Source organism: Euprymna scolopes, chromosome 32 (assembly GCF_053919585.1).
Source record: "Euprymna scolopes isolate OS-2025 chromosome 32, ASM5391958v1, whole genome shotgun sequence".
Classification (NCBI taxonomy): domain Eukaryota; kingdom Metazoa; phylum Mollusca; class Cephalopoda; order Sepiida; family Sepiolidae; genus Euprymna; species Euprymna scolopes.
In genome coordinates this window covers 69,180,603-69,193,865 of record NC_136513.1, presented here as the reverse complement: position 1 = coordinate 69,193,865, position 13,263 = coordinate 69,180,603, and the positions used below count along the sequence as shown (strand labels likewise).

The 13,263-nt window shown below is 34.0% G+C and overlaps 1 protein-coding gene across 1 annotated transcript in view; it reads right to left on the bottom strand.

Moving 5' to 3' along the window:
• The window catches only part of LOC145256416 (rho guanine nucleotide exchange factor 39-like), a 100,835-nt gene that overhangs the window by 55,996 nt on the left and 31,576 nt on the right, over positions 1 to 13,263 (bottom strand). The window contains exon 4 of the mRNA XM_080115292.1: positions 12,717 to 12,932. Coding sequence (XP_079971418.1) covers positions 12,717 to 12,932 — 216 coding nt within the window. The remainder of the gene's footprint in view (positions 1 to 12,716; positions 12,933 to 13,263) is intronic.

The following is a 13,263-nucleotide window of genomic DNA, read 5'->3' as shown; positions in this document are numbered from 1 at the left end:
TAATTAGTTTTCCAACATTGTACAATTTTTTCTTTTTCATTCAGCACATCCACGTGAAATGTCCGTTTTTTTGTTTTTTTTCCACAATTTGTACAACTCTTGTAATATGCAGGACAGTTGTTTTTCTGATGTGAACCAGAGCAGTACATGCATTGGTCTATCCAGTTTTTTGTCTGCTTGCTTGTACATTGTCGACCTCTTGTTTTTCGTGACATTTTTCTTTGTGTTGTGAATCATGGATATGTTTTCTGTATTTGATGTAGCCATTATTTTTTAATGCCTTTTCGTTTCTTTGGCACTGAGACCTGCTTGGTTTGCCTTTTGCAAGTCCAATGTTGGCTCCCTTAGCATGTTCTCATTAATGCCACATATGAGAATCTCTTTTATAAGTCTGTCTGTGAGTTGTCTGAACTCACATTTGTTAGCGTTTTGCTGCAATTCTGCCACATATTCGTCAAACGTTTAGTTTTTGTTTTGTTTGCATGTAAGGAATTGATATACGAAAAAAGTTAGATTTTTTTTCTCGGTTTGCAGTGTGTATAAAATATTTTGACTATTTTGTCCAAATTAAATTTTTGCTCTTTGTTCTCAAAATTGAAAGTATTGTAGATTTGTGTTCCTAGGTCAATAAAATTTATGTTTTTACCTTCTCCGGTTTTTTATCTGACTCTGTAGATACTAAGAACAACTAAAATTATTTTTCCATATCTCTCACTCTTGTCCAAGATTGTCTGGCGAAAAGCTTAACTCCTTTGAATGCAGTAGAAATTTTGTGATTCTTTGTTTTTTTATTTTCATTTTACTTCTGTGAACGTTGAAAGTTCAGTTTTTAAGTTTATTGTGACACCATTTTATATTAGGTTTGTAGCTGATTAGTATAATGAACAACAGACACGTGTGAACACTGAAAAATATTTATTGAACTCCAATATAGTAGCCAACCAATGTCTATTGCATCTAACGTGGTGGGAGGTTGCAGCATGAAGAATAGTATGAGTAAACACGGTTAAAGGGAAATAACTCATGTATATCTAACAACCTTGACAAAGGAGAAACCATCAATAGCAAATATGTAGAATTATTGGTACATTTTAACAAAGAAATCAACAAAAATGGTTACAAATAAAGAAAAAAGTGCTCTTTCACCAATGCATTATGTCACAAGTTGATCACAATAATGGAAAAACTACAAGAATTGCATTTTGAAATTCTTCCGCCCCCACCCTATTCACAAGATCCGGCATTCAGTGCCTACATGCTGTTAGCAAAGCTCAAAAGAATGATTTAAGGAAAGATATTTGGCTCTAATGAAGAAGAAATATCAGAGACCAAAGACAAAAGAAGAAGTCATCATATTACAAAGCGTTAGAAACTTACATGTCTGTAAAAAGGCATATTAAAAAAATATAAAGTTTTTCTTTCAATAATAAATACTACTTAATCACAAATGATTACATATTTTTGGACCAGTTTGTAACATTTTCGTAAAACCTTTTATTTAGAAAAATATATTTCCTTCACTGACTGAGGAGAGAAACGATGAAATTTAAGAGCAGAATGTTTTTATTTGAATACAAGGGGAAGTAACTGTTTTACGCAAACAAATTATCTCCCTTTTCTTCAATGATTTACTTAAGAATTATTAAAAGTCCCTTAAATATTTTCAAGATACAACACCTTGGTCTTTTGGCTAAGAGCAAAGTGAAGTATCTGTTCTTATAACTACACTTGTTCAGTCTTTGATCAATAAAATAGAAATACTTCTACACTGAGGACATTTTTAATTTTGCCTTAATGCTCCTTTTTTTTGTGAAAGTGAATTTTCACCACATAAAAAAAAAAACTTATGTTAAACTCTGTTCTTGTGAGCTAAATATATAAGGATGTTTGGTGAGATTGTGGGGACAGAAAAACAAACAGATAGAATAAATTAACAATAACATTTTACTTTTTAATTTTACACTTACATTGTCCGGATGCTTTTTTTTTTTTTTTTTTTAGTTCATTGTTCCTTTTCTCTTAATTTCTCGGAAGAAAATATTTACATTTTTATAGACATAATTCAATGAAGGAATATATACGTATTAAAAAAAAATGGCTTTGCAATAAAATTGTAAGGAGTGTCTATTTATAACATGTCACCTCCCCCATTAGTTTTTGGACATTATAAAGTATTGGCAGGACCTGTTAACCAGCGTTACCCAGTGGAAGCATGCTCCCATCTCAAAAAATGTAACTACGGTTGTTGTTGGTGGCCAATCCTGAACATCCTTATGTTAAGTATGGCTTATGGAATAGACACCCCCAACCTTGCCATGGTAAGAACGGCTTTTGGAATAGATACCCCATTTTATGAGGAGGGGGTCAAAGCATTTGCCTCAAATCTAACCTTGATATTTGTTGTCAGCATACCAACCTGCAAAGACTATAAATAAATAAAAAAATTGGAGAGGTGGCAGTGTCAGATGGAGAGAAATAGATTTGTTTATCACGCATGCGTACAAATAGGGCAGCCAGTGAATTACAGCGCATAATGCATGCCTTTATATCTGAAAAACTACTAGTCTCCGAAAAAGTTAAAAGAGTTATTATACAACATAGTCGAAAACCTGCAAAAGTAGTCATTTTAAAGGAAATTGTGGAGATGGAGCTAAGATAAAACTTTACCTATAAAAAAAATTTAATGTCTGAGCAGTGCCGATAATGAGCCTAGAAAAGAGAAATAAACAAAAAACAAATATATAACAAATAAGTGTTTCCATAGGAAATGTAATTTAAGGTAAATTTGTAGTTTAGCAGCATAAATTATTTGACAGACACAAAAAATGTAAAAACTATTTTTATATAAAACACATTATTAGACCCAATAAAACCAGAAAACATTTTATTGTTATTTTTTCATCATTGGAGGCCACTGTAGTGCTTTAAAAATTTGGCCTTTCTTAGGATTGACAGATTGGCCTTTTTAAGGCTAAATTTGGCCTTTTTTACATCCTTTCATGGAAATGTTTTAATTAAGAGCGTAGAAAAGACCAAATTTGCTCATAAAAAAGCCAATCTGTCAAACTTTAGAAAGGCCAAATTATAAAAGCAATGTGGTAGCCTTGACTCGTGTAAATTTAGTCAAATAAAAAATGATGAAAAAATAATAAAAATGAAATTTTTTTCTGGTTTTATTTCAGCCTTTGGGTCTAAAAATGTGTTTTATATAAAAATAAAATGTTTTTATAATTTGTTTGTCTGTCAACAAACAAAAACAAAACAAAAAATAGCATTGTGTATGGGTAGTAAATAGTTGACACAATAAGTAACATAATTGAAGCCTAGGTAAGCATAGAAAAATATATAAGTAAAATCGTTCACTGTAATAGTACATGTTAAAAAAAAAATAAGAAAAATATAAAAACGTCCCCAAAAAAAACAAAAGAAAATAGGATTGTGTAAGGGTTGAAAAGACACTCCAAATTCGAAAAATAAATAATTGTAGCCGTGCATGCGTTTATGTATGAAGAAGTGAATTCTGGAATAATAGAAACGGCCAGTCTCAGCCAATCAGATGGAGCGGATTTTGAGAAGGGAGAATTTATTAGTTTTTGAATTGGTTTATTGAAAGATTATGTTATGTGTATGTAGCTAATAACCAGTTACGATGGGTGCAATGTAAGTATCATAGGAAAATGTAGAATAGATCTTGGTTTCAACTGGTAGCAGAGGGAGGATTAAATATTTATAAAAAAAATAGGGACTCCTTCCTCTATAGATGTTGCACTGATGGTGGTGTTGTTCCTAGGATGCAATGTAGCATTTTATTATAATGACTTAATGTGTCTAAAATTGTGTTTGAAAATTACATAAAATAGTGGCTAATAGCCTAGACCTAATGAATTAGTATGTGACATCTGTTATTGCAAAACTAGAAGATAAAACAGCAGCACAGCCTACAGTAAACTCAACAAGAAGGCATTTTTAAAGTACCAACAATAATCCAAGTAAAAAATCTCTCCAAAATATAATGAAGATATTTCATACTTTACAAGATCCAAAAAATAATAGATATCTGTTATCATAAAACCAATTGGACGTCTGTAATGTCATAAATTTGTTCAATCTTTTAATGATATTTATTTTCTCCAAATCATATTTTTTAACTATTTTTTATTTACCAATATATTATTTCAAAATAGGATTTTTAAAGTGAAATGTTACCATTATAACATAATTTCATCATTTAATCACTAATTTAACTAAATTCTTATAAAACTATAACTAAAATCAAGAAAAGATTTGTTTTCTTGCTAAGAAAAATAGACAAACTTGTTTACAATATCAGCAGGCAGGCTTATAAAGTGAGTAAAAATTTCTGTGGCAAACGGCTGATGTGTTGTGTGTAGATAACCGGGATTCAATTTTGTACGTAAACAATTTTTTTAATAAGATTATTAAAATCTTGTTTTATATTTACATTAACACCTAATGAAATTTCCATGAACAAAGTTTCTTTCCAAGAACTTCCCACTCATGGAATACATTACCAAAGGATTACTTCTCTGCAAGCTACAATGTGGTCATCTTCAAATCCAATGTGAACAAATTGTTATCATAAATCATTTTCATACATAATTAAATTTTGTCCATTCCAATCATTTTCATCTTTTTTTCATAATATTCTCAACATCTCATTAACACAGATTCTCAAGTGATAAGTGATGAATAATTATAAATTTTTTTTCATTCATTTTTTGATTTTAATAAATATTCAATTAACAACAAAAAATTATTTATTGTGTAATTATCAAAGGTTATGTTGATGCAAGACACACTCACACGTAAAATTGCCTCAATTATTATGATCTCTACCAATATAAAGATAGACTCCAACCTCATTAAAAAAACAAAATGACAGAAAAATCTTTATGATGTACATACAGACTAAAAATATCATATTCCTAAACTCATGTAAATTTATCAAGTAGTTTTATTTTTATAAAGAAAATCATTTTTGAATGATTTAAAGAGATCAATGCAAAATGGGTAGCATTACAAGGTTGATCTTGCATGTTTGAATTATTGTGGACTTATCTACCCTTGTTTTTTTTTTCAAGATGCCAACACAAGAATCCCATTTTGCTTAATAATAAAATTTGATTTTCTTAGGTAAAAATAAAACTATTCAATCAATTTACATAATTTTTGGAATATGACATCTTCATTCCATGACAGGCGCATACATCCTAAAGATTTTTCTGTATTTTCATTTTTAATTAGATTAATCTCCTAAATAAGAACCAAAGTATGTGTATATGTTTACATATTGGTATGTACAGGTCGTAGTTTTAAACTAATTAATTGATCATTGTGAATTTTGGTAGACGGCTGCTAGGCATAGCAGTGAATAATATTTTATATTTAGTTTAATTTGTTTTTATGAAAAAGGGACAATGAGAAGAAAATTCAGATACCTCCAATTTTTGTGAAATTTTAACAATAATTCTCAATATAAGGTTTAGTATGATTATATATGGATTTTAATCTTTGTAAAGGGACTCAAAGTGGTGTAAAACAGTTTTGTTCAGAAATTTTTACCTATCCCATGACAGCTATCCCCTACTGTTATATAAATTGTACTTTATGAACAAATATAGTTTTGATGGTATGACGAATATTATTTAAACGTATAGTTGAAATTAGAGGGAGTATTAAGATAGTTATTATTTTTAATGTAAACTTAAAAAAAAAGGGGGGGGAGGTGAAGTGTTGTTTAGCCTTTGTGGTCAATTATATAGCAATAGTGTCTCTATAAAAAATATATAGAAAATTATTTTTTTGTGATTTTTAATATGCAATTGTAGCTATTACATGGCTGATTTTATCTCAACAGTTCGAATTGTGTTTTTATAAAACATGGTGGATCAAAACAAAACATATTGCTTCATCATAAAATTTTATTTTCTTAATTTAAAAAAAATACTTGATCAATTTACGTGAGTTTTGGAATATGATATCTTCATTCCCTGAGGGGTACATATATCACAAAGTTTTTTCTGTATTTTTGCTTTGAAAATATGTTTGATTCTAAATAAGCACTACAATTTATATAATTGCATAATTTTTCATATTGTCATGAAAATAACACTTAAAGTAAGAACATTAGTTTGAATAATATAATTATCAATCCTTATCTAAAAAATTCGGAAATATAATTCATTCTTTTAATATTTTAGAGGGCATAAAATAACTATTTTTAAAAGAAAGGCATAAAGTTTAAATAGTTAACCTTTCTTTGCTAGTTTGTGTGATTGAAAGGAGAGATGAAAGCAGAGATTTCAGAAAAAGAAAAAGGAGAGGAAAAAAGAAACTGAGTTGTTGGGAGAAAGAAAGAGAAAAGAATGTCTGTATTTAATTTCTTCTCCACAAGGACAGGACTAGATACAAGGTTAGATTTTGATATATCTTTATTTAGATAATGATAACCCAGGATATTTACTTAGAGTTAATACAAAGGTTTATTTACAAAATGGATACAAGGTGATAGTCTGTCTCTCTCGGTATCTTGAAACTCTCTTTTTGAGCTTGAACCAATGCATTCAGCCCTTTTCCTTTTACTTCTCCTTATTGTTTGCATTTCCTTCATTGCCTCATTAATATAGTTTGTAATAATTCACTTTGTTTTAATTGTTATTCTTGTAAATATTCCATTTGCTTTTGTTGCATTTGTTGGGCCAACTGCATGGTTTTTGAGAGTTCAGTTATTTGTTCCATATTAAACTTTTAAGTACAGAATAAAACAACAAAAAAATTGTACAAAAAGAAAGGGCTAATAAATTCAATGAATTTGTTTAAAAAGCACATATTATTTCGTAACAATTTAGAAAAGCTTTGGAGAAGAACATACACAGTGACACTAAACTGACCGCTGACACACCCAGTAGTATGAGAACAAGTTCCTTTATTTATTTATTTTTTTTTGCAGTCTCATTTTTTCTTATTAGAAGAAAATAAATTTGAAATGGATTAGCAATAGAAAAAATATTTTTCTTTTCTTTTTTTTCAGCATGAAACTAAACAGACAGAATTACGTTTTTTTTCTTTTTGAAAAAAAAAATTTATTTACTTTTTTGTGCATCTTAGTTTTGTGTTATCTTTTTGTGTCGTATTCTTTTTAAAATTTTCTTTTAAGTTTTTTTAACTTAGTTCTGTCGTTCATTCACACTCCAGGATTTTCTTTTTCCATTCAACCATGTGCGTTACTGAATTCAGTTTCACTTTTTTTTTCCTTTGAGTTTTATTTAGAAAGAAAATTTCTTTTTTTTTCTGTCTCCAAAATATTACGCTCATCTTTTGTCGCCAAATGATATATCTTTCTTTAGATAATCATAACCCAGGACACTTACTTAGGATTAATACAAAGGTTTATTTACAAAGGGGATACAAGGTGAGAGTTTGTCACTCTCGATGTCTTGGAACTCTCTGATTCCCAGAGGAGTAGATCTACATTGTCTGTATATTATTTGTATGGAGGGGTGCTAGTTCATTGCATTATAACAGTTTTTAACATGAGGGAAAATCCAGCTCCTTAAAAAGGAGCACTCTGGATTGGAAAAATATTAAAATTACCTTAATTAGAGGAATTTTCCTTCACTAACAAAAGACTAGGCATGGCCAAAAAAAATGAAAAAAAAAAAAAAAAATCAAGTTTTTTTTTTTTTAAACAAATTAAAATCTATTAAAATCCATTATTCTTGGGCAACTTTTTTCCAGAACAATAAAAGCCTGAATTTTATCATATGAAAAGTAGAATAATATTAACCTTTTTTCTACTATTTTTAATAGAATTTTAAACTTAAAATTTTTCAAAACCACACCATTCACCGCCATTTTTGTCTCAATCGATAAAACCTTTAAATATTTTTTAAAAGGTTTTGGAACTAATTAATTTTTTTTTTTTGTTTAAATAAGACTTAGAACGATTTGTTATAAGAATATGCAAAAATATTATAAGTACCTGAATTTCAAATACTTTCAATTTTTTATATCACTCTATAAATTTTGTGTAGCAAAATAATAAAAACAAAATTTAATGGTAGTTTAAAATAAAATATGGATGCCTTGATAGGACTAAATAGACTTTATTTAGCCATGTATTATTAACGTTTGATTTGGCGATTAAGTGATGGGTTTAATTCTGTTTTTCATAAGCGATAAATATATATATATATATAATTTGTTGCCTACATAACCTCTGAAGTTAAGCAATGATGAGTCTGGCCAGTACCAGATGGGTGACAGTTTTGGGAATGCTAGGCATCATATGTGTTGAAAACAACTCCTGCAGCTAGTATCACGCTTGGTCCACCATATATGAATTAACAAGAAATTGCCAAAAGAAATTATCATAATTTTAGCAAAATGCGCAGTTATTTCTTGATATGAAAAATAAAGCACATTCAAAATTCGGATTTTAAACCTTAAAATCTTATACGTGTGTAGTTGTTTTTTTTTTTTGGTTTTTTTATCTACAATCCTCACCCTCCCCATAATACAATATATCTTGTTCAGTTCCAGCTGATTATTTTAAGCATATTTGTACCCATAAATAAAGAAGGGGGGGGGGGGAAATATATATATATATATATATAAATATCGATTATGAAAAAAAAAAGTACACCATTATAAAGTTGATTCTTCACTTAATAATTGGTGAAAATTTTGTTGATGAAAACTACTGGATTTTTGATAGATTTTTAAAAAGAGACTGTCAAGAAAATTCTTACTCCCGCCTACCATTTTTGCCATGCCTAAAAAAGACTGAAACAACCGAGTGTAATATTAGAATAGATACTACACTTTGCTCTTAGCCAAAAGATCAAGTTTCGCAACTATGGCAGTCAATTAACACACACATCGAACTTCTAAAGCTTGAATTCGTTTCACAACTATGGCAGTTGATTAACACACACGTCGAACGTCTAATCACACTGATGCAGTTGATACACACTGTCCTCATCACTTTCGCTGTTCGCCATTTGGTTTGTATCAAGGGCGGGCCAGACATCCCTCACATGCCGTGGAGTACCATCAACCAGCACAGCCTGCTCACTAATTAGTGATCCGTCCTCTTCTGAAACTGGTCATACATCGGTTATTGGGAGGCCTTACCCAGATAGTGTCCCTTAACTTGTACCGTCCTTGCGTCCTCTTCTGATTAGGCAAGCAAGCGTCAATGCCCTTAACACGCATTTGATAGCAATGTATCGCATTAACAGGTGCTCTTTCAGCAGTTGCGTCATCCTTTGGTGTTGTATTGTACCTATATACTGCCTCTGCAATCGTACATTGCTTCCTTGCTGCTATCCTCTTCACACTTCGGTGGCACCGCTCCACTATACTGTTGCCACTCGGTACATACGCACACCTGTGTCTAAGCCGGATCCCCCACTCGTCTACGAAACGCCTGAATTCTCCGCTGCAAAAGGCTGTGTCGTTGTCAGTGAGAATCTCTTCAGGTGGCCCCCGCTTGTAAAATATGGTATACGCACAGCGAATCTGTGCGTATGCATAATTCTTTGACTTTCCACTGGAGTGCCAAGTTTATTTCTTTTATTACCGCATCCAACTCTGCCAGGTTGATGTGAGCAGCATCATCCATTGGTCGCAACCAGCAGGCATCCTCAATCACAGACCCGTTCATCTCCAATAGCGCCCCAATTGTGAGGGAGCTCGCATGCACCCACACATTTAGCCTGTCTCCCTGGACGCACTAATCTCCTTTAGCGGGGTCCTCCTGCTTGACTCTTGTGATGGTCTCCTTCACCATGCGCAGCAACAGATTGTCCACCGTCATCCCAGCCTTTGGTAACTGCACTCGCCCTCCTCTTCATGATGGCTGTCGCGGCCCGAGTCCATCCACATACTGATAAGTGTCCCACCAGTTTTCCACACAGGGAAAATATAGCCCGCCTCGTGAGGACATGGGGCACTTCAGGAACTGCAGTTCCACGCCCCCACTTCAAGGTCCCTCGCTCCTGTTGAACGCTCAACCCCAAGACACGAGCGCCATCCTTCAAGCGTTCTGGATCCTTACACATCAGTCCAAGTTCGGCTAGCTTGGCCCTCACACGTGATGACGGCACAATGTCTTCATTCACGTATATGTCGTCAAGGTATGCTGATGTCCCCTCTTTTACGGTCTTATCCTGTGACAATACAGCATTGACGATCGTCTCCATTATTTGGGGCGCAACGTTCAGCCCAAAGCCCAGTCTTGTGAGGCAATACCTCCTACCGGCAAACACTACCGTCTGAAACGGCCACATTGTCTCGCTAATCCGGACCTGCAGATATGCTCTTCTCAGATCCAACAGGGACACATTAGAACCCAGCTGGTGCCACTCTCGTAGTTTGCTAGCACACACGTCAGCATCAGCTGTGAATGCATCAACATACGAGTTCAGTTCTCGGTAGTCCATTACCGGCCTGACTTTGGCTTTGTTGTGCTGAGTTACCGCCATTAATGGGATCAGACCCTTAGGAGGTCCAAGTTTCTTGTAAGGGATAGGGAATCAGCCAGCCATCCTTGATCCATTTGCGAAGTTCTTCTTCGTACGCGGGCCTCATGTGGTCGGGCACATGGTATTCAGTTATTCCATTCTGCAGTTTGGCTGGTTCCTGGTTTTCCGACCACTTCCATGAGGCAGTCCAAGCCCTCTTTTGCTCGTCAAATTCGACGCTGAAGTCTGGTTGGTCGATCCTTGGCGCAGCACACACTGGGGCTTTCTCGCCATTATATAGACACCACCAAGGGCTCTGATGGCATCATATCCTAGGAGCAGGTCAAAACTCAGGGGTTTATTGAGCACTACCAGCGCCTCTAGGTTAGCGGAGCTTCCATTTTTCGTCCGAATGTTTACATTGCCCACCCCGCAACATGTGCGCGTCTCTCCACTGATGGTAGTCACTCTGACGTTCTTCTTTCTCCAAGTGTGGCAGAGATCTGCACATACGATAGCGCGGGAGCACCCGAAATCAAGGAGTGCTGAGCACAGTGTTTCGTTGATATATATCGGAATGACCGGCAGCGTGGGGAAGAGGTCGACGCTGACACCTTGTCCCCGGTTCCGTTTTCCGGACACTCTTGAGCTATATGGCCAGTTTCCTTACACCGATAGCAGCGAACAGCCGTTGGTTGTTGCCGGCAGTTCCTTGCAATGTGTCCCTGTCCACTGCATCTGTAGCATATGATTCCACCACGTGGACCGGGTCCCTGATACGGTTTCTTATCATTCGGTGTGGACTGAGCAGCAGCAATTACTGGTTCCCTCATCTGGGAGTAATTCTTCATTACAGTCCTGGCCCGATCTACTAGGCAACGAATCTGCACTTGAGCTAGCTCGTAGTAGTTGCTTTGCTCCTGTCAGGAGTCCTGCTAGGGATTTGCATGCTAAGGCCCGCTCAGGCAGTCCATCAAACAACACTGTCAACTTCGTCAGCTCTGCCAAGTACACGTCGACCGTTTCGCCTGGACATAAGGTCCTTGCCTCAAGTTGCTTCCAAGTAGTGGTGGGGTCAATCGCAAACGCCTTGAACAGCGCCGCCTTGATTTTCTCGTAGTCCTGTTTGCCCTCATGGCTGAGCTGTTGATACATCGCAAAAGCGCCGCCGGACAAACGCAGAGGAATAACACGTTCAAAGTTTTTTACGCCAGACAAAAGGCAATGTAATTCCACCTTTTCCACCCAGTCAAGTACCGGGGTCGATCCATCAAACTCTGGTATTAATTTGAAGTCAATTTTTTCCCCCATTTCACCCAAATAGCTTGAATTCGTTTTGCAACTATGGCAGTCGATTAACACACACGTCGAACGTCTAATCACACTGATGCAGTTGATACACACTGTCCTCGATCTTCTGAACATACTCCTTTTATTGTCCAAGCGTTCGTCATCAGCCAATCGGCGGCCAGAAAAACAGTCACGTGAGGCCTGACATCATCGCTCAATAATCTTACAAAAACCACAGCCGCCATTTTTAATTTCTGCCCTCCCTGTGATCCTCCCAGCAGGTAAGACAACACGCGCAGACACGTGGTCGCTTTCTTCCTTCATTCTGTTCGACTTTACACTGTCATATCTTGAAAGTATTTAATAGTTTGGAATTATTTTTTGAAGACAGGGGAGATAATTTTTTGGCATAAAACAGAGTTAGTCTCCTTGTATTTAAATAACAGTATATAAAGAAATTTTAAGATACATAAAGATAGATTAAAATTATTTAAGATACATAAAGATAAGATTAAAAATATTTTTATTCTTTGTTTTATATATAATTTGCACGTTTTGCTGCTCATGAATGTCAGGAACAACCCACAATATTATAGCAAAAAGAAATAAATCCATTGAAAGAGAAAAAAAAACGAGTGTAAAGCAAAAGCCGGCAAAAAAAGAAAAGAAAAATTTTTTAAAAATGCGTCATAAGTGAAAAGTTATAGGACATTGAAAGTATACGTACATGCCAATGTTACTGCTGATGTGTCATTAGATTGGGTTAGTATTCAGGAGAGCTGAAGAAACGTAGAAGATTATACATAATAACCAGATGTAAAAAAGTATTGAAGGCGAAACTAAACTAAGTCAATTTTTATGTCTATTTTAAACCATCGATTATTGGATAGAAAGTCTAAACATGTTACAAATTTAAAAAGAATCAAAATTAGGACTCACCTGCAGAGTGGCCAATGCCTGGCTGTGGTTGTTGGCATACATTGAATAAAGCTTGAGAAAAGGTCCAAGATAAAGGAAGGCTTGACCAATGGTAGTTTGCTCCATTTGTTCAAATAATTTCATGTTCACTTGTTGAATCTGTTCGACATTACTGAACAATTTGGCATGAACAGAATCCGGAATGATGCATGCGTAACGCAATGGAAAATCAAAATGCTACAACAATAAAATAAATATGAAAATGGAAATAGTTAAAAAAAAAAAATAAATAAATAATGCATAAAAATTTAATTTCAATTTTAAACATTTTATATATTTAGTAATGCTAAAAAGATTTCCAGCTTTAACAATAAATAAAATAAAGAACTCTCAAAATAAAAACGATTTAACATAATTTGGGTTGTATTATTAAGGACTGAAAAAAGTATTTCCTATTTTAAAATGTTTACTTTCTTTATGCTAAAAAGATGAAATACCCTGCAACATGATTTTATTTACATTTATTACACAATAGAGAAAAGATACACTAAAAAAATGTTAAGAACTT